The following is a 21,672-nucleotide window of genomic DNA, read 5'->3' as shown; positions in this document are numbered from 1 at the left end:
CTTGTTAAGTGTAGTCAGTCCACGGGTCATCCATTACTTATGGGATACCAATACCAAAGCTAAAGTACACGGATGATGGGAGGGACAAGGCAGGAACTTTAAACGGAAGGAACCACTGCCTGAAGCACCTTTCTCCCAAAAATAGCCTCCGAAGAAGCAAAAGTGTCAAATTTGTAAAATTTTGAAAAAGTGTGAAGTGAAGACCAAGTTGCAGCCTTGCAAATCTGTTCAACAGAGGCCTCATTTTTAAAGGCCCAGGTGGAAGCCACAGCTCTAGTGGAATGAGCTGTAATTCTTTCAGGAGGCTGCTGTCCAGCAGTCTCATAGGCTAAACGTATTATGCTACGAAGCCAAAAGGAGAGAGAGGTGGCCGAAGCCTTTTGACCTCTCCTCTGTCCCGAGTAAACGACAAACAGGGAAGAAGTTTGACGAAAATCTTTAGTTGCCTGTAAATAGAACTTCAGGGCACGGACTACGTCCAGATTATGCAAAAGTCGTTCCTTCTTTGAAGAAGGGTTAGGACATAATGATGGAACAACAATCTCTTGATTGATATTCCTGTTAGAAACCACCTTAGGTAAAAACCCAGGTTTAGTACGCAGAACTACCTTGTCTGAATGGAAAATCAGATAAGGAGAATCACAGTGTAGGGCAGATAACTCAGAGACTCTTCGAGCCGAGGAAATAGCCATCAAAAACAGAACTTTCCAAGATAACAGCTTAATATCAATGGAATGGAGGGGTTCAAACGGAACACCTTGAAGAACTTTAAGAACTAAGTTTAAGCTCCACGGCGGAGCAACAGTCTTAAACACAGGCTTAATCCTAGCCAAAGCCTGACAAAAAGCCTGAACGTCTGGAACATCTGCCAGACGTTTGTGTAACAGAATTGACAGAGCAGAAATCTGTCCCTTTAATGAACTAGCAGATAAACCCTTTTCTAAACCCTCTTGTAGAAAGGACAAAATCCTAGGAATCCTAACTTTACTCCATGAGTAACTCTTGGATTCACACCAATATAAGTATTTACGCCATATTTTATGGTAAATTTTTCTGGTAACAGGTTTCCGAGCCTGTATTAAGGTATCAATAACTGACTCCGAGAAGCCACGCTTTGATAGAATCAAGCGTTCAATCTCCATGCAGTCAGCCTCAGAGAAATTAGATCTGGATGGTTGAAAGGACCCTGAATTAGAAGGTCCTGTCTCAGAGGTAGAGACCATGGTGGACAGGACGACATGCCCACTAGATCTGCATACCAGGTCCTGCGTGGCCACGCAGGTGCTATCAGAATCACCGATGCTCTCTCCTGTTTGATCTTGGCAATCAGCCGAGCAAGCAGCGGAAATGGTGGAAACACATAAGCCATGATGAAACCCCAAGGGGCTGCTAGAGCATCTATCAGCGCCGCTCCCGGGTCCCTGGACCTGGATCAGTAGCAAGGAAGTTTGGCATTCTGTCGAGAAGCCATGAGATCCAGTTCCGGTTTGCCCCAACGATGAATTAGTTGAGCAAAGACCTCCGGATGAAGTTCCCACTCCCCCGGATGAAAAGTCTGACGACTTAGGAAGTCCGCCTCCCAGTTCTCCACGCCTGGGATATAGATCGCCGACAGGTGGCAAGAGTTGGACTCTGCCCAGCGAATTATCTTTGATACTTCCAACATCGCTAGGGAACTCCTGGTTCCCCCTTGATGGTTGATGTAAGCCACAGTCGTGATATTGTCCGACTGAAATCTGATGAACCTCAGTGTTGCCAACTGAGGCCAAGCTAGAAGAGCATTGAATATCGCTCAATTCCAGAATATTTATTGGGAGGAGTTTCTCCTCCTGAGTCCACCATCCCTGAGCCTTCAGGGAGTTCCAGACTGCGCCCCAACCTAGAAGGCTGGCATCTGTTGTTACAATCGTCCAATCTGGCCTGCGAAAGGTCATCCCTTTGGACAGATGGAGTCGAGAAAGCCACCAGAGAAGAGAATCCCTGGTCTCTTGATCCAGATTTATTAGAGGGGACAAATCTGAGTAATCCCCATTCCACTGACTGAGCATGCATAATTGCAGCGGTCTGAGATGCAGGCACGCAAATGGTACTATGTCCATTGCTGCTACCATTAAGCCGATTACTTCCATGCCCCGGGCTACTGACGGGTGTGGAATGGAATGAAGGGCACGGCAAGCATTTAGAAGTTTTGATAACCTGGCCTCCGTCAGGTGAATTTTCATCTCTACAGAATCTATAAGAGTCCCTAAGAAGGGAACCCTTGTGAGTGGTAATAGAGAACTCTTTTCCACGTTCACCTTCCACCCATGCGACCTCAGAAATGCCAGAACTATCTCTGTATGAGACTTGGCAGTTTGAAAACGATGCTTGTATCAGAATGTCGTCTAGGTACGGAGCCACCGCTATGCTTCGCGGTCTTAGTACCGCCAGAAGTGAGCCCAGAACCTTTGTAAAGATTCTTGGGGCCGTAGCTAACCCGAAGGGAAGAGCTACAAACTGGTAATGCCTGTCTAGGAAGGCAAATCTTAGATACCGATAATGATCCTTGTGAATCGGTATGTGAAGGTAGGCATCCTTTAAGTCCACTTTGGTCATGTACTGACCCTCTTGGATCATGGGTAGGATGGTTCGAATAGTTTCCATTTTGAATGATGTAACTCTTAGGAACTTGTTTAGGATCTTTAAGTCCAAGATTGGTCTGAAGGTTCCCTCTTTCTTGGGAACCACAAACAGATTTGAATAAAATCCTTGCCCTTGTTCCGACCGCGGAACTGGGTGGATCACCCCCATTAATAAGAGGTCTTGTACACAGCGTAGAAACGCCTCTTTCTTTATTTGGTTTGCTGATAACCTTGAAAGATGAAATCTCCCTTGTAGAGGAGAAGCTTTGAAGTCCAGAAGATATCCCTGAGATATGATCTCCAACGCCCAGGGAAACTGGACATCTCTTGCCCAAGCTTGGGCAAAGAGAGAAAGTCTGCCCCCCACTAGATCCGTTTCCGGACAGGGGGCCCTTACTTCATGCTGTCTTAGGGGCAGCAGCAGGTTTTCTGGCCTGCTTGCCCTTGTTCCAAGACTGGTTGCCTTTCCAACCCTGTCTGTAACGAGTAGCAGTCCCTTCCTGTTTTGGGGCGGAGGAAGTTGATGCTGCTCCTGCCTTGAAATTACGAAAGGCACGAAAATTAGACTGTTTGGCCTTTGATTTGGCCCTGTCCTGAGGAAGGGAGTGACCCTTACCTCCAGTAATGTCAGCAATAATTTCTTTCAAGCCGGGCCCGAATAAGGTTTGCCCTTTGAAAGGAATATTAAGCAATTTAGATTTAGAAGTTACATCTGCTGACCAGGATTTAAGCCATAGCGCTCTGAGCGCCTGGATGGCGAATCCGGAGTTCTTAGCCGTTAGTTTGGTTAAATGCACCACGGCATCCGAAACAAATGCATTAGCTATCTTAAGGGCTTTAAGCTTGTTCATAATCTCATCCAATGGAGCTGTGCGAATAGCCTCTTCCAGAGACTCAAACCAGAATGCCGCCGCAGCAGTGACGGGCGCAATGCATGCAAGGGGCTGTAATATAAAACCTTGTTGAACAAACATTTTCTTAAGGTAACCTTCTAATTTTTTATCCATTGGATCTGAGAAAGCACAACTATCCTCCACCGGGATAGTGGTACGCTTGGCTAAAGTAGAAACTGCTCCCTCCACCTTAGGGACCGTCTGCCATAAGTCTCGTATGGTGGCGTCTATTGGGAACATTTTTCTAAATATCGGAGGAGGGGAAAAAGGCACACCGGGTCTATCCCACTCCTTGCTAATAATCTCTGTAAGCCTTTTAGGTATAGGAAAAACGTCAGTACACACCGGTACCGCATAGTATTTATCCAGCCTACATAATTTCTCTGGGATTGCCACCGTGTCCCAATCATTCAGAGCCGCTAACACCTCCCCTAGCAATACACGGAGGTTCTCAAGCTTAAATTTAAAATTTGAAATTTCTGAATCCGGTCTCCCCGGATCAAATCCGTCACCCACAGAATGAAGCTCTCCGTCCTAAACCCAGAGCTATCGCGCTTGCCTCTTAACTCAGGCAAATTAGATAATACTTCTTTCATAACATTAGCCATATCATGCAAAGTGATTTGTAAGGGTCTTGATGTACTTGGCGCCACAATCTCACGCACCTCCTGAGCGGGAGGCGAAGGTACTGACACGTGAGGAGAGTTAGACGGCATAACTTCCCCCTCGGTGTCTGGTGATAAATTCTTTACCGGTAAAGACTGACTTTTATTTAAAGTAACATCAATACAATTGGTACACAAATTTCTATTGGGCTCCACATTAGCTTTTAAACATAATGAACAAGTAGATTCATCTGTATCAGACATGTTTAACAGACTAGCAATGAAGGCTAGCAAGCTTGGAAAAAAACTGTCAGTGAATTTACAAGCAATATGAAAAAACGCAGCAGCGCTTTTAAAAACACAAAAAAAAAAACTGTCACAGTTGAAATAACAATGAACTAATTCAGTTATAGCCAACAATTTTAACAATAAATGTATGAATTTAGCAGAGGATTGCACCCACTAGCAAACGGATGATTAACCCCTCAATACCCACAACCGGATAATCAATTTTAGATTTAACGTTTTTCTCCCAGTCAAACACACTGTCACAGGTCTGCTGTGACTGATTACCTCCCTCAAAATTGAATTTTGAAGACCCCTGAGCTCTCTGGAGACGTCCTGGATCAAGGAGGAAAAGGCAGGAAGACTGTGCTAGAATTTTATCTGCGCAACAAGGCGCTAAAAAAGGCCCCTCCCACTCATATTACAACAGTGGGAGACCTGTTACAATGGTTTCTATGCAGAAATAAACGTTAGCCATGTGGAAAAAAATCATGCCCAAAAGGATTTATCACCAAAGTACCTCACAAAACGATTAACATGCCAGTAAAAGTTTTAAAAACAACTTTTCCAGTGTTATGTAAAGTTATCACTAAGCCTGCTACCAGTCGCTTCTACTGCAGTTAAGGCTTATACATTTATTTCAGTATTAACAGTATTTTCTCAGTCAAATTCTAGTCCCTAGAAAATAACTTAACTGCGCATACATTTAACAGCCTGATACCAGTCGCTACTACTGCATTAAAGGCTGTACTTACATCATATGGGTAACGGCAGTGTTTTCTTAGTCAATTCCATTCCTAGAAAATATTATACTGCACATACCTCATTTGCGGAGGACCCCGCATGCTATTCCCCTTTCTGAAGATACCCCTCCTCAGAATGCGCAAGAACAGCCAGTGGATCTTAGTTACGTCTGCTAAGATCATAGAAAACGCAGGCAGATCTTCTTCTTCTAAATACTGCCTGAGAGAAAAAACAGCACACTCCGGTGCCATTTTAAAATAACAAACTTTTGATTGAAGAATTAAGTAAAAAAACTGCTGTCTCCTCTCACAACCTCCTTTGTTGAGACTTGCAAGAGAATGACTGGATATGACATGTGAGGGGAGGAGCTATATAGCAGCTCTGCTTGGGTGATCCTCTTGCAACTTCCTGTTGGGGAGAGATATAATCCCATAAGTAATGGATGACCCGTGGACTGACTACACTTAACAAGAGAAAGTATGTAGCGAAGACCAAGTCGCCGCCTTACAAATCTGTTCAACAGATGCCTCATTTTTAAAAGCCCATGTGGAAGCCACTGCTCTAGTAGAATGAGCAGTAATTCTTTCAGGAGGCTGCTGGCCAGCAGTCTCATAAGCCAAACGGATGAAGCTTTGCAGCCAAAAGGAAAGAGGTAGCTGTAGCCTTTTGACCTCTCCGTTTACCAGAATAAACAACAAACAATGAAGATGTTTGACGGAAATCTTTAGTTGCTTGTAAGAAGAACTTTAAAGCACGAACCACATCAAGATTGTGCAACAGATGTTCCTTCTTTGATGAAGGATTAGGACACAGAGAAGGAACAACAATCTCCTGATTGATATTCCTATTAGAAACAACCTTAGGAAGAAACCCAGGTTTGGTACGCAAAACCACCTTATCTGCATGGAAAACTAGGTAAGGTGAGTCACAATGTAAAGCAGATAACTCAGAAACTCTTTGAGCCGAAGAGATAGCTACTAAAAACAAAACTTTCCAATATAGAAGCTTAATATCTATGAAATGCATAAGTTCAAACGGAACCCCTTGAAGAACATTAAGAACCAAATTTAGGCTCATGGTGGAGCAACAGGTTTAAATACAGGCTTGATCCTGACCAAGGCCTGACTAAACGCTTGAACGTCTGGGACATCTGCCAGATGTTTGTGTAAAAGAATAGACAAAGCAGATATTTGTCCTTTTAAGGAACTAACTGATAATCCCTTCTCCAATCCTTCTTGGAGAAAGGACAAAATTCTAGGAATCCTAATCTTACTCCATGAGTAACCCTTGGATTCACACCAACAAAGATATCTGCACCAAATCTTATGATAGATTTTCTCAGGTGACAGGCTTTCTAGCCTGAATCAGGGTATCAATGACCGACTCAGAGAAACCACGCTTTGATAGAATCAGGCGTTAAATCTCCAAGCAGTCAGACACAGGGAAGTTAGATTTGGATGCTTGAATGGACCTTGGATTAGAAGGTCCTGCCTCATTGGCAGAGTCCACAGTGGAACAGATGACATGTCCACCAGGTCTGCATACGAAGTCCTGCGTGGCCACGCAGGCGTTATCAGAATCACTGAAGCTCTCTCCTGCTTGATTCTGGCAACCAGACGTGGGAGGAGAGGAAACGGTGGAAATACATAAGCCAGATTGAAGGACCAGGGCACTGCTAGAGCATCTATCAGTACCACCTGGAGATCCCGGGACCTGGACCCGTAACAAGGAAGTTTGGCGTTCTGTCGGGACTCCATCAGATCCAATTCTGGTGTGCCCCATAGCTGAGTCAGCTGGGCAAATACCTCCGGATGGAGCTCCCACTCCCCCGGATGAAAAGTCTGACAACTTAGGAAATCTCCCTCCCAGTTCTCTACCCCTGGGATATGGATTGCTGAGAGATGGCAAGAGTGATCCTCCGCCCATCAGATTATTTTGGTTACCTCCATCATCGCTAGAGAACTCTGTGTTCCTCCTTGATGATTGATATAGGCTACAGTTGTGATGTTGTCCGACTGAAATCTGATGAATTTGGCCGCAGCTAGCTGAGGCCATGCCTGAAGTGCATTGAATATCGCTCTCAGTTCTAGAATGTTTATCGGGAGGAGAGATTCCTCCCAAGACCATAAGCCCTGTGCTTTCAGGGATTTCCAGACTGCATCCTCAGCCTAGCAGGCTGGTATCTGTTGTTACTATGAGCCACTCTGGCCTGCGGAAACACATTCCCTGAGACAGGTGATCCTGAGACAACCACCAGAGAAGAGAATCTCTGGTCTCTTGGTCCAGATGCAGTTGAGGAGATAAATCTGCATAATCCCCATTCCACTGTTTGAGCATGCATAGTTGCAGTGGTCTGAGGTGTAGGCGGGCATAAGGAACTATGTCCATTGCCGCTACCATGAGTCTGATTACCTCCATACACTGAGCCACTGATGACCGAGGAATGGAATGAAGAGCTCGGCAAGTGATTAAAAGTTTTGATTTTCTGACCTCCGTCAGAAATATTTTCATTTCTACCGAGTCTATCAGAGTCTATAGGAAGGAAACTCTTGTGAGAGGGACTAGTGAACTCTTTTTTTATGTTCACCTTCCATCCGTGAGATCTCACAAAAGCCAACACGATGTCCGTGTGAGACTTGGCTAGCTGGAAAGTCGACGCCTGAATTAAGATGTCGTCTAGATAAGGCACCACTGCTATACCCCGTGGTCTTAGAACCGCCAAAAGGGACCCTAGCACCTTTGTGAAAATTCTGGGAGTCGTGGCCAACCCGAAAGGAAGGGCCACAAACTGGTAATGCCTGTCCAGAAAGGCGAATCTGAGGAATTGATAATGATCTCTGTGAATAGGGGATGTGTAGATACGCATCCTTTATATCCACGGTAGTCATATATTGACCCTCCTGGATCAGAGGAAGAATAGTCTGAATAGTCTCCATCTTGAAAGCTTGTACTCTGAGGAATTTTTTTTAGAATTTTGAGATCCAAGATTGGTCGGAAAGTTCCCTCTTTTTTGGGAACCACAAACGGGTTGGAGTAAAAACCTAGCCCTTGTTCCGCTCTTGGAACTGGGCGGATCACTCCCATGGTATGTAGGTCTTCTACACAGCGTAAGAACGCCTCTCTCTTTGTCTGGTTTGCAGACAATTGAGAAATGTGAAATCTCCCCCTTGGGGGGGAGTCTTTGAAGTCCAGAAGATATCCTTGGGACACAATTTCTAAAGCCCATGAATCGTGAATATCTCTTGCCCAAGCCTGAGCGAAGAGAGAGTCTGCCCCCTACTAGATCCGGTCCCGGATCGGGGGATACCCCTTCATGCTGTCTTAGAGGCAGCAGCAGGCTTCTTGGTCTGTTTACCTTTGTTCCAAGCCTGGTTAGGTCTCCAGACTGACTTGGATTGGACAGAATTCCCCTCTTGCTTTGCTGCAGGGGAAGCTGAAGTGGGACCACCCTTGAAGTTCCGAAAGGAACGAAAATTATTTTGTTTGGTCCTCATCTTATTTGTTTTATCCTGAGGGAGGGCATGGCCTTTCCCTCCAGTGATGTCTGAAATAATTACTTTCAGTGTAGGCCCGAATAGGGTCTTTCCTTTGAAAGGGATGTTCAACAACTTAGATTTTGATGACACATCAGCAGACCAGGACTTAAGCCATAATGCCCTGCGTGCTAAAATGGCAAAACCTGAATTCTTTGCCGCTAATTTAGCCATTTGGAAAGCGGCATCTGTAATGAAAGAATTATCCAACTTAAGGGCCTTAATTCTATCCATAATATCCTCTAATGGAGTCTCCACCTGGAGAGCCTCTTCTAGAGCCTCAAACCAGAAAGCAGCTGCAGTAGTTACAGGAACAATGTATGCAATAGGTTGGAGAAGAAAACCTTGATGAACAAAAATTTTCTTTAGGAGACCCTCTAATTTTTTATCCATAGGATCTTTGAAAGCACAACTGTCTTCGATAGGTATAGCTGTACGCTTAGCAAGAGTAGAAATAGCTCCCTCCACCTTAGGAACAGTCTGCCACGAGTCCTGTATGGTGTCAGATATGGGAAACATTTTCTTAAAAACAGGAGGGGGAGCGAACGGAATACCTGGTCTATCCCACTCCTTAGTAACAATAGTCACAATCCTCTTAGGGACTGGAAAAACATCAGTGTAAACAGGAACCTCTAAGTATCTGTCCATTTTACACAATTTCTCTGGGACCACTATAGGGTCACAATCATCTAGAGTAGCTAATACCTCCTTGAGCAATAAGCGGAGGTGTTCAAGCTTAAATTTAAAGGCCGTCATATCAGAATCTGTCTGAGGGAGCATCTTTCCTGAATCAGAAATCTCTCCCTCAGATAACAAATCCCTTACCCCTACTTCAGAACATTGTGAGGGTATATCGGATATGGCTACTAAAGCGTCAGACAGCTCAGCATTTGTTCTTAACCCAGAGCTGACACGCTTTCCTTGTAAACCAGGCAGTTTAGAGAAAACCTCTGTGAGGGTTTTATTCATAACTGTGGCCATGTCTTGTAAAGTAAATGAATTTAACGCATTAGAGGTTCTTGGCGTCACTTGTGCGGGCGTTACTGGTTGTGACACTTGGGGAGAGCTAGATGCTAAACCCTCATTTCCTTCTAACTGAGAATCATCTATTGCAATATTTTTAAGTGCTAAAATATGCTCTTTATAATTTATAGACATATTAGTGCAAGTGGGACACATTCTAAGAGGGGGTTCCACAATGGCTTCTAAACACATAGAACAAGGATTTTCTAAACAGGCTAGTAATGAAACAAACAAGCTTGGAAAACACTTTAATCAAAGAAAATAACACTTTAAACAAAAACGGTACTGTGCAAAGTCTGCAAAACAGTGTAAAAAAGCAGTAAACAAAACTAAATTTTTACAGTAGCATCATAAAGCCTTAGTAACTTTGCACCACTATGCAAATAAACAATTAACCCCTTAATGTAAAAACCGGATTGAAAAAACTTTACAGCCCTCAAATACAGCAGGAATCTCTGGAGAAGTAGCTGGATGCTTCTGAGGTAAATAAACTGTGCAACTGAAAATAGGCCCCTCCCACCTCACTCGATGTTATGGGGCCTAAAAGAAACACCACATGTGGGTTAATAACCCTTAAATAAGCCACAAATACCCCTTAAAGTCCCTCAAAAAACGTTTTATTTGTAATTAAACCAAAACGTTTTTTCCTATTAGTGTCACCAGTAACTATGAGCCCTTTATGCAACCTTGGATTCCTCTTTTACTGAATACAGCTTACCTTTCCCTCATGGGGATATTGCCAGCCTTTTCTAGAAATAACACAGTCTGTCTAGAAAAAAATAGACTGAACATACCTTAATGCAGTTCAGCCTGCAAACTGTTCCCCCAACTGAGGTTTTCCTGTACTCTTCAGCTCTTGTGAGAACAGCAGTGGATATTAGTTACAAAATGCTAAGATCATCATCCTCCTTGCAGAAATCTTCATCCCTTTTCTGCCAGAGAGTAAATAGTACACACCGGTACCATTTAAAATAAACTTTTGCTTGAGAAAATAAAAACTAAAATTTTTGTCACCACACTCCCTTTGCCCTTCCTAACAGTTAAGCAGGCAGAGAGAATGATTGGGGGGTGGAGCTAAGGGAGGAGCTATATGGACAGCTCTGCTGTGGGTGCTCTCTCTGCCACTTCCTGTAGGGAAGGAGAATATTCCATAAGTATGGATGAATCCGTGGACTTACAAGAGAAATTAAGGGATTTTATTAATGAAATAAATAATTTCTCCCAACTAGTTCATTTTTTAGAAAATGCATTACCAAATCTTTTACTTTGGGCATTGTTCTCTGATACATGTTTAATGCCCCACAGATGTCAAAATGATTAACCAAATTAGATGGATTCACTTATTGATAGAACTATCCAAGGAGACTCTTTTTGGACTTAAAATTCAAATATCCAGGAGAATAATACAAGATTGTGATAACACTTAATTCAAGTGAATCCGTTGTATTACAAAGTAGAATAAAAGCAGTACTGAAAAAATTGGTTTGAGATAAAGAATGAGTGTAACATTGTTTTATTTACCCTATGAAAAGCCTGTAAAAAATACAAAGCAAAGGGGGGGAAAAGTGTGTATATACAACGTACATACACAAATGCAAGTAAGAAATTGCAGTGGATAAGTAAGAAATTGGTGTTTATACTATTTTTAACATTGGAGTGGATAACTACATTTGTCCCTCTGGACTAGTAACTTTTATCCTCTGACTAGTAAACTATAGTTATATTGAGAGTCACATTCATGCAGACTGAGATCCCAATACCAAATACACACTAGGTGATTGTGTAAGTTTCAATCTATAATACATAAAATACAAGTTGAGAATACATCATTAGAGGCTAAATTTCCAAAATATCACAAGGACAGGAAAACATTTTATGCCTCAAGAGATCATTGATCTATATTTTCTACTTTTTGCACAAAGAAATCAACTAATTTATTACTGTAGCATACAGATTTCAAACATAATAAAAAATATGATAAAGGATATGACACTTAATTGTGAAATTTTGTGACATATAAACTTGCTACATTCCTATTTAATTATCTGATGTAAAATGGTTTATTATGTATAAAATATATTCACATAGGTTTATATAGTGTATTAATTTCACGTATTTATGTGTCTTCATACATCAGAAAGGAAGCCAAATAGGTGTTTCCTCTGTTGCTGTCATAATCCTGTGAGTGTGCAACTCTAAAGGTGGTCAATAATGAGACAGCAAGGTGCCAAGAACTGTTTCTCTTCCCCCAAACATCCTAACCTGGCAGGAGGAGGGACTGGCCAGATATGTTTTATATACTGTACATACACAGAACTAGTTTGATCTAGTTCTGGAAATTGTTGAGAGTGGAATGTTGGAGAGGCAGCAGTTCTGAGAAAATTGAATTTTGCAAGCCCCGTAGTCTTTGAAGATCTTGAGAGACCAGAGACCTGGAGCAGTCCCTGAATGTAAAAGGCTCACAAACAGGAAGTCTGGGAGCACTGGCCCATCAGAGAGTGAAGTATTTATAAAGGACTTATAGAAGTATATTAAAAAGGTGTTTTAATGTAGTATGGTTGTAAATATTGTCCTGCACTTTGTGTATGTTTATATATTATTTTTCTTCTACACAACTCATGTAACAGTGTTTAATTTCTGTACACTATATAACAATTTTATTTATCAATTGTGTCTATGTTTTGATTTTGTCACCTAGGTACATAAAGAACGGTCATTTCTTAAACAGTCATTTATTGATCTCATAATTTTCTTATAATAAACAGAAACAAAAGCAAATAATATTTTTCCAAATTTGTCAATTAGACAATTCAAGCTGTAAAATCATAAAAAAGCTACTATTCTATAAGTTACCTGGGCTCACAGTCAGTTGAAAGTAACACAGCCTGTTGGGGTCAGGAAAATTTACTTTACAGGTACCTGGAAAAAAAAATATTGTGCGGTCTAAATGTGCTTTCTTTTTATATTTGTCAACATTTTTTTATTAAGAAAATGTATCTCTTACTTACATGGTAGATTAGCTTCAAGTTCTGCTACTTCTGTTAAAACAGAAAACAAAATATAGATTAATTACAATACAAAAAAAAAATACAATAATTTACATTTTGCACCACGGATATCTACCAATTATAATGTTGTTGGTGTCACACTACAGGAAACATACTTCTGATTCTGTTTTAGTTTGTAAAGTGTAATTGAAGAAATTTTTTTTTTTTTTTTTTTTTTCATGATTCAGATAGAACATACAATTTTAAACAACTTTCCAATATTCTTCAGTTATTAATTTTTATTTTTTTTCTTGTTATCCTATGTTGAAAAGCAGTAAAGTAAGCTTATAAGTGTGCACGTGTCTGCAGCACTATATAGCAGCAGTTTTGCAACAATGTTATACATTAGCAGGAGCAGATGGAAGCACTATTTCCTGTCATGTAGTGCTTCCGGCATGTGCACTCAACCTACTTAGGTATCCCTTCAACAAGGAATAAGAAGTAAATTGGAAACTTTTTAAAAATGGTATTCTCTATCTGTCCCTTTAAGGTGATTTTAGCTGAAAAATTTAATTTCTCTCCTGATGGTGGGAGTCCACTACCCATCACTCCAGTCCACAAGGAGTAGGGCTAAACACCCAACACACCAGAACTTTAATCCCTCCCACTCCCCTGTACAACTCAGTTATACATATGGCCAACAGAAAGAAGTAAAACAGAGAAACACAAAAGATAAATGGGGGCAAGTGAAGTGCAAACTAGTACTGCTGCAATCCGTACAAAAAAAAAAATTAGGGCAAGCCTCAGACTCTCACCATCATGTAAGAAATTAATTTATCAGCTAACAAATTTTGCTTTCGTTAATATGATAGCCAGAGTTCACAAGCCATCAATTGTGGGACTCAAGCATACCCAAGCAATGTAGCCCATTCAGTATGTTACTGAAGAGGTACAGCAGTCCAACAAACCTTCCTGCCAAAAGCAGCCTCATTCCTGAAGGCTCAAGACGTGGCAACTGCTCTAGTGAAAAGGGGCAGTAACACAAATAGGGAGAGTTTTCACCAAGTATGCCTTGTGAATCAAGGCCTTATCATGCAGCTAAGTTAACTGCTGTAGCTTTTTGACTAGCTAAAGAAGATGCATTTTTAAAATCCTTTGTAGCTTCAAGGTAAAATATTAAGGCTCACACAACACCTAGTTTGTGAAGAAGTCTCTCCTTAGAATTATTGGGAGATGGACGTTATGATGGAACTACAATCTCCTGATTAATGTTCTCTGAAGATACCGTAGGACGAAAAGAGTAGTTGGTTCTCAGAACTATCGTATCCTGATGAAAAATAAGATAGGGAAGATTGCAGTCCAAAGCTGAAAGCTCAGACAAAATGGTCAAGAGAAATACAAACGTCCAAGACAACAATTGAATGTCCATCGACTTAAAACAAGGAGCCTGGAAGACCATTAAAACCAGGTTGAGATTCCAAGGAGGAGTAGTAGCTGGTCTCATAAATAGTATATTTCTGATTAAGACTTAAACTTCTCACAGTCAGGCAGCTTAGCAATCTTCTTGTGATACAAGATGTAGAAAATCAATTTCTCACTAATAAGAGAACTGGCTGATAAGCTTCTTCCCATACCATCTTGTAGGAAGTGCAGCAATCTAGGAATTTGAAAACAATTCAAGCAGTATTGTCTAGCTGCACACCAGAAAAGTAAGGCTTTCCAAACCTTTTGATATATGCACCTGGTCACAGGTTTCCTTGTCTGAATCAGGGTATCAATAACTTAATCACATAACTCTCTTTGGGCTGGGATTAGGTGTTCAATAGCCATGCCGTCAAACTTAGCTCTTTGAGATCCTGATGATAAAAGGGACCTTGCAAAAGATGGTCCTTTCTGAGAGGAAGTTGCCAAGGCAGCCCTGTGAGGTCATGCCGCATTACTGAGGCTCATTCCTGTTTTTCTCTTGGCTATTACCCTATTACAAATGGAGGAAAGCTATACATTGGATTAAATGACCAGGGAACTACTAAGGCATCTATGAGAAATGACCTGGCACAACACTATGGCAGCTTGTTGTTCAAGCAGGAGGCCATGAGGTCTATGTCTGGTCTGCCCCAATATCTCAGAACTGTTCACTTGACAGAGAAGGTGCTTGTACCAGATTGCCATCTAGGTATAGAGCTACAGCAATTTCTTGAGCTTGGACTAAAATCTATATTGCTTCATGAACTTTCGTAAGGACTCGACATGATGGCTAGACCTAAGGGAAGTGCCAAAAAACGTGCCTATTTAAAAAGGCAAATGTCAGGGTTTTTATATGATCTCTGTGGATAGGGATATGTTTTCTATAAATCTATAGGAAAAACCGTTTTGCTTAAAAAAAGTATGACAGCGCTAATTTAAAAAAAAAAATAGATTCACTTAGATGGTTACAAAATAATTAAACAAATTATGCTTACCTGATAATTATTATTTTTGTTTTTATTTTTAAAATAATTTTTATATTGAGGCAAAAAAACAGAATTTATGCTTACCTGATAAATTACTTTCTCTTGCGGTGTATCCAGTCCACGGATTCATCCTTACTTGTGGGATATTCTCCTTCCCTACAGGAAGTGGCAAAGAGAGCACACAGCAGAGCTGTCCATATAGCTCCCCCCCTAGCTCCACCCCCCAGTCATTCGACCAAAGGTTAAGAAGCCAAAGGAGAAACCATAGGGTGCAGTGGTGACTGTAGTTTAAACAAAAAAAATTTTACCTGACTTAATTGCCAGGGCGGGCCGTGGACTGGATACACCGCAAGAGAAAGTAATTTATCAGGTAAGCATAAATTCTGTTTTCTCTTGCAAGGTGTATCCAGTCCACGGATTCATCCTTACTTGTGGGATACCAATACCAAAGCTTTAGGACACGGATGAAGGGAGGGAACAAGACAGGTACCTTAAACGGAAGGCACCACTGCTTGCAAAACCTCTCCCCCAAAAATAGCCTCCGAAGAAGCAAAAGTATCGAATTTATAAAATTTGGCAAAAGTATGCAGTGAAGACCAAGTCCCTGCCTTACAAATCTGTTCAATAGAAGCCTCATTTTTGAAAGCCCATGTGGAAGCCACTGCTCTGGTAGAATGAGCAGTAATTCTTTCAGAAGGCTGCTGGCCAGCAGTCTCATAGGTCAAACGGATTATGCTTTTCAGCCAAAAGGAAAGAGAGGTAGTAGTCAATTTCTGACCTCTCCTCTTACCAGAATAGATAACAAACAAAGAAGATGTTTGTCTGAAATCCTTAGTTGCTTGTAAATAGAACTTTAAAGCACAAACTACATCAAGATTATGCAAAAGACGTTCCTTCTTCGAAGATGGGTTAGGACACAGAGAAGGAACAACTATTTCCTGGTTAATATTCTTGTTAGAAACAACTTTAGGAAGAAAACCAGGTTTGGTACGCAAAACTACCTTATCTGCGTGGAACACCAGATAAGGTGAATCACACTGTAAAGCAGATAATTCTGAGACTCTTCGAGCAGAAGAGATAGCTACCAAAAACAAAACTTTCCAAGATAACAACTTAATATCTATGGAATGTAAAGGTTCAAACGGAACCCCTTGAAGAACTGAAAGAACTAGATTTAGACTCTATGGCGGAGCCACAGGTTTATAGACAGGCTTGATTCTGACTAAAGCCTGTGCAAACGCTTGAACGTCCGGTACCTCTGCCAGACGCTTGTGCAAAAGGATAGACAGAGCAGATATCTGTCCCTTTAAAGAACTAGCCGACAATCCTTTCTCCAAACCGTCTGGAGAAAAGACAATATCCTGGGAATCCTAATCTTACTCCATGAGTAACCCTTGGATTCACACCAACAAAGATATTTCCACCATATCTTATGGTAGACTTTCCTGGTGACAGGCTTTCTAGCCTGGATCAGAGTATCTATAACTGACTCAGAAAAACCACTCTTTGAAAGAATTAAGTGTTCAATCTCCAAGCAGTCAGACGTAGAGAAACTAGATTTGGATGCTTGAACGGACCCTGTATTAGAAGGTCCTGCCTCATTGGCAGTGTCCATGGTGGGACAGATGACATGTCCACTAGGTCTGCATACCAAGTCCTGCGTGGCCACGCAGGCGCTATCAAAATCACTGACGCCTTCTCCTGCTTGATTCTGGCGATCAGACGAGGGAGAAGAGGTAATAGTGGGAAAACATAAGCCAGGTTGAACGACCAAAGCACTACTAGAGCATCTATCAATGCCGTCTTAGGGTCCCGGGACCTGGATCCGTAGAGAGGAAGCTTGGTGTTCTGACGGGACGCCATCAGGTCCAACTCTGGAATGCCCCATAGCTGAGTCAGCTGGGCAAATACCTCCGGGTGGAGTTCCCACTGCCCCGGGTGAAAAGTCTGACGACTTAGAAAATCCGCCTCCCAGTTGTCTACACCTGGGATGTGAATTGCTGAGAGATGGCAGGAGTGGGCCTCCGCCCACCTGATTATTTTGGTTACTTCCCTCATCGCTAGAGAACTCTTTGTTCCCCCCTGATGATTGATGTAAGCTACAGTCGTAATGTTGTCCGACTGAAATCTTATGAATTTGGCCGCAGCTAGTTGAGACCATGCCTGAAGCGCTTTGAATATCGCCCTCAGATTGAGCTACAGATGGCCAAGGAATGGAATGAAGAACTCGGCAAGTAGTTAAAAGTTTCAACTTTCTGACCTCCGTCAGAAATATTTTCATTTCTACCGAATCTATTGGTGTTCCTAGGAAGGGAACCCTTGTGAGTGGGGACAGGGAACTCTTTTTGATGTTCACCTTCCACCCGTAAGACCTTAGAAAGGCCAAAACAATCTCCGTGTAAGCCTTGGCTCTGTGAAAAGACGGCGCCTGAATTAAGATGTTGTCCAAATAAGGTGCCACTGCTATGCCCCGCGGTCTTAGAACCGCCAGAAGGGACCCTAGCACCTTTGTAAAAATTCTGGGAGCAGTGGCTAAACCGAATGGAAGAGCCACGAACTGGTAATGCTCGTCTAGAAAAGCGAACCGGAGGAACTGATGATGATGATCTTTGTGGATTAGGATATGTAGGTACACATCCTTTAGATCCACGGTAGTCATATATTGACCTTCCTGGATCATAGGTAAGATTGTCTGAATGGTCTCCATCTTGAATGATGAGACTCTGAGGAATTTGTTAAGAAATTTGAGATCCAGGATTGGTCTGAAAGTTCCTTCTTTTTTGGGAACCACAAACAGGTTTGAGTAAAACCCCAGCCCTTGTTCTGCAATTGGAACTGGGTGGATCACTCCCATTGTAAGTAGGTCTTCTACACAGCGTAAGAACGCCTCTTTCTTTGAATTGAGACCTCTGGGAAAAAGGGTATCAAATTTATAGATTAATTCAGCTTCCTTTTTGAGGAGTTTACCCTCAAAATCACCCCCTCTCCAGTCTCCTCTAACCTTACATATTCCCCAAAACGTTAAATGTAGTAGATTATTTTTATGAATTTCTCTAAAATGCTTATATAGGTGGGTATCTAGATTTCCCTTTTCAATATTGCAGAGATGTTCTCTAATCCTGTCACGTAATATTCTAGTTGTCTCGCCAATATAAAATAAGTCACATGAGCATTTCAAAAGATATATAACACCCTTTCTTCTTTTTTGGGAACCACAAACAGGTGTGAGTAAAACCCCAGCCCTTGTTCCGCAATTGGAACTGGGTGGATCACTCCCATTGTATGTAGGTCTTCTACACAGCGTAAGAACGCCTCTTTCTTTGTCGTGTCTGTAGACAGATGAGAAATATGGAACCTTCCCCTTGGAGGGGAGTCTTTGAATTCTAGAAGATATCCCTGGGTAACAATCTCTAAAGCCCAGGGATCGAGAACATCTCTTGCCCAGGCCTGAGCGAAGAGAGAAAGTCTGCCCCCTACTAGATCCGGTTCCGGATCAGGGGCTACCCAGTCATGCTGTCTTGGTAGCAGCTGCAGGCTTTTTGGCCTGTTTACCCTTGTTCCAGCCCTGATAAGGCTTCCAGGTTGCCTTGGGCTGTGAAGCGTTACCCTCTTGCTTTGCAGCTGTAGAGGCTGAAGCGGGACCGCTCCTGAAATTACGAAAGGAACGGAAATTAGCTTTGTTTTTAGCCTTAAAAGGCTTGTCCTGGGGGAGAGCATGGCCCTTTCCCCCGGTGATTTCTGAAATAATCTCTTTCAATTCTGGCCCGAAAAGGGTCTTTCCTTTGAAAGGAATATTTAACAATTTGGATTTTGACGACACATCGGCCGACCATGACTTAGCTAATTGCAAAGCGGCATCTGTGATAAATGAATTAGCCAGCTTTAGAGCCTTAATTCTATCCATAATTTCGTCATATGAGGTCTCCGTCTGGAGTGACTCCTCCAGCGCCTCAAACCAGAAAGCCGCTGCAGTAGTTACAGGAACAATGCAGGCAATAGGTTGGAGAAGAAAGCCTTGCTGAACAAAGAATTTCTTAAGTAAACCTAACGTTTTATCCATAGGATCTTTAAAAACACAACTGTCTTCAATTGGTATGGTTGTGCGCTTCGCAAGTGTCGAAACAGCCCCCTCTACCTTAGGGACCGTCTGCCACGAGTCCCGCCTAGGGTCAGTTATGGGTACCATTTTCTTAAAAATAGGTGGGGGGACAAAAGGGACACCTGGTCTATCCCACTCCCTAGTAACAATATCCGCAACCCTCTTAGGGATCGGAAATGCATCAGTGTATACAGGAACCTCTAGGTACTTGTCCATTTTACACAACTTCTCTGGGACCACCATAGGGTCACAATCATCCAGAGTAGCTAATACCTCCCTGAGCAAAACGCAGAGGTGTTCCAATTTAAATTTAAATGCTAATGAATCTGACTCTGCCCGATGAGAAACCTTTCCTGAATCGGAAATTTCTCCCTCAGACATCAAATCCCTCACCTCCATTTCAGAGCGTTGTGAGGGTACATCAGATAAGGCTACCAAAGCTTCAGACTGCTCATAATCTGATCTTAAAACAGAGCTATCACGCTTTGTAGGAAAAACTGGCAGTTTGGATAGAAAGGCCGCAAGGGAATTATCCATAACTGTTGCTTGTTGTTGCAATGTAATAGGGGCAGACGCACTAGAGGCACTAAGCGTCGCTTGCGCGGGCGTAACTGGTTGTGACACATGGGGAGAGGTAGACGGACTATCCTCATTACCTTCAGTCTGAGGATCATCTTGGGCCACATTTTTAAGTGCAACAATATGATCTTTAAAGTGTATAGACATATTAGTGCAATTGGGACACATTCTGAGAGGGGGTTCCACCATGGCTTCTAAACACATTGAACAAGGATTTTCCTTAGTGTCAGACATGTTTAACAGACTAGTAGCATACACAAGCAAGCTTGGAAAACACTTTAATCAAATAAAAAACACAATTTGAAAAAAACGTTACTGTGCCTTTAAGAAATAAAAAGAGCACACAATTTTACAAAACAGTGAACAATGCACCAATCCTTTTGAAATTTTCACAGTATATACCTAAGGCTTTAATATGATTGCACAGAAAGTTTCAGAACGATTAACCCCTTAATGCCCAAACCGGAGCAGCCTAAAGCCAACAACCGGTTAAACTACAGCACCTTGCCACAGCTTACTGCTGTGGCCCTACCTGCCCTTAGGGATCAGTTTTGGGGAAACAAAGCTTCTTCTAGGCCATCAATCAGCAGCAGGGCCCTCCATGTGAAGCAGCATGAACTTGTCTTTCAAGCTAAATTAGGCCTCTCCCACTCCACTCCGGAGTTGTGAGGCCTACAAAAAACACTTCTAAGTGACTAAATTTATGCCATGTGTATAATAACCCCAGTAAAACACTCCAAAGTGCTTAAAAAGGTGTCTCCAATGAGTATTTCTTAATAAATAATCGCCTTAGTGTCAACCAGCCTATTTAGCCCTGTCATGTAAGCATTCAATTCTATACTAAGTCTCAGAACATAGCTTACCCTCCCCACATGGGGATCTTGTCAGTCTCCTAGCATTATCTCAGTCTTGTCTAGAAATAAATGACTAAACATACCTCATTGCAGTCAAGCCTGCAAACTGTTCCCCCCAACTGAAGTTTTCTGGTACTCCTCAATCCTGTGTGGGAACAGCAGTGGATTTTAGTTACAACATGCTAAAATCATTTTCCTCTCAGCAGAAGTCTTCATCACTTTTCTGCTAGAGAGTAAATAGTACAAACCGGTACCATTTAAAAATAAACTCTTGATTGAAGACATAAAACTACAATTCTAACACCACATTCACTTTACCCTCCCTGAGAGAGAACCTAGTGCGTTAACGCGGCAAAGAGAATGACTGGGGGTGGAGCTAGGGGGGAGCCATATGGACAGCTCTGCTGTGTGCTCTCTTTGCCACTTCCTGTAGGGAAGGAGAATATCCCACAAGTAAGGATGAATCCGTGGACTGGATACACCTTGCAAGAGAAATAGCTTATACAAACAGTCATTTCAGGGAGAAAACAGATCGACATACAACAAACTAACATGACATGGCATTACAGGCACCTCAGTTTTTGTTATTGTAGCTTTGCAGTGTCCTCCAAGCGAACAGGTCCACTCAAGGGACCGGAAACTATGGCGAACCACTGAGGACACACTAAGAAAACTAATAGAAGAAAGTCCAGTGTCAATGCTTATGGCTTATCAGTAAACTTTAGGTTCTGCATACAGTTTAAAATATACACATACATGATGGCATCTAAATTATTCTCAGCTAATGGCAATTAACATCAGTCATATCAAACTAGTGAAAAAGAAATTGCGCCATATCAGTCCTCAGTTGCTGTTGTAACATAACTAGATATTAACCTTGAGCATTTGCATTAATAAGAACATTATTAAGAGTATTAGCCTAGACAGTCTTTTAAGAGTTGGCAGCTTAAGCATAGCAAATTGCTTATAGTAGGGTCCGAAGAGCCTAATTACAAGAAT

The 21,672-nt window shown here is 42.0% G+C and overlaps 1 protein-coding gene across 1 annotated transcript in view; it reads right to left on the bottom strand.

The window, feature by feature from the left end:
• The window catches only part of UBE2F (ubiquitin conjugating enzyme E2 F (putative)), a gene marked incomplete in the record, with an annotated part of 973,189 nt that overhangs the window by 779,400 nt on the left and 172,117 nt on the right, over positions 1–21,672 (bottom strand). The window contains 2 exon segments of the mRNA XM_053698825.1: positions 12,558–12,623; positions 12,713–12,742. Of these exon segments, the coding sequence (XP_053554800.1) occupies positions 12,558–12,623; positions 12,713–12,742 (96 nt within the window).

Source organism: Bombina bombina, chromosome 1 (assembly GCF_027579735.1).
Source record: "Bombina bombina isolate aBomBom1 chromosome 1, aBomBom1.pri, whole genome shotgun sequence".
Taxonomy (NCBI): Eukaryota; Metazoa; Chordata; class Amphibia; order Anura; family Bombinatoridae; genus Bombina; species Bombina bombina.
Note: the sequence above shows the minus strand (reverse complement) of the source record. Positions and strands in the feature narration are given on the sequence as shown.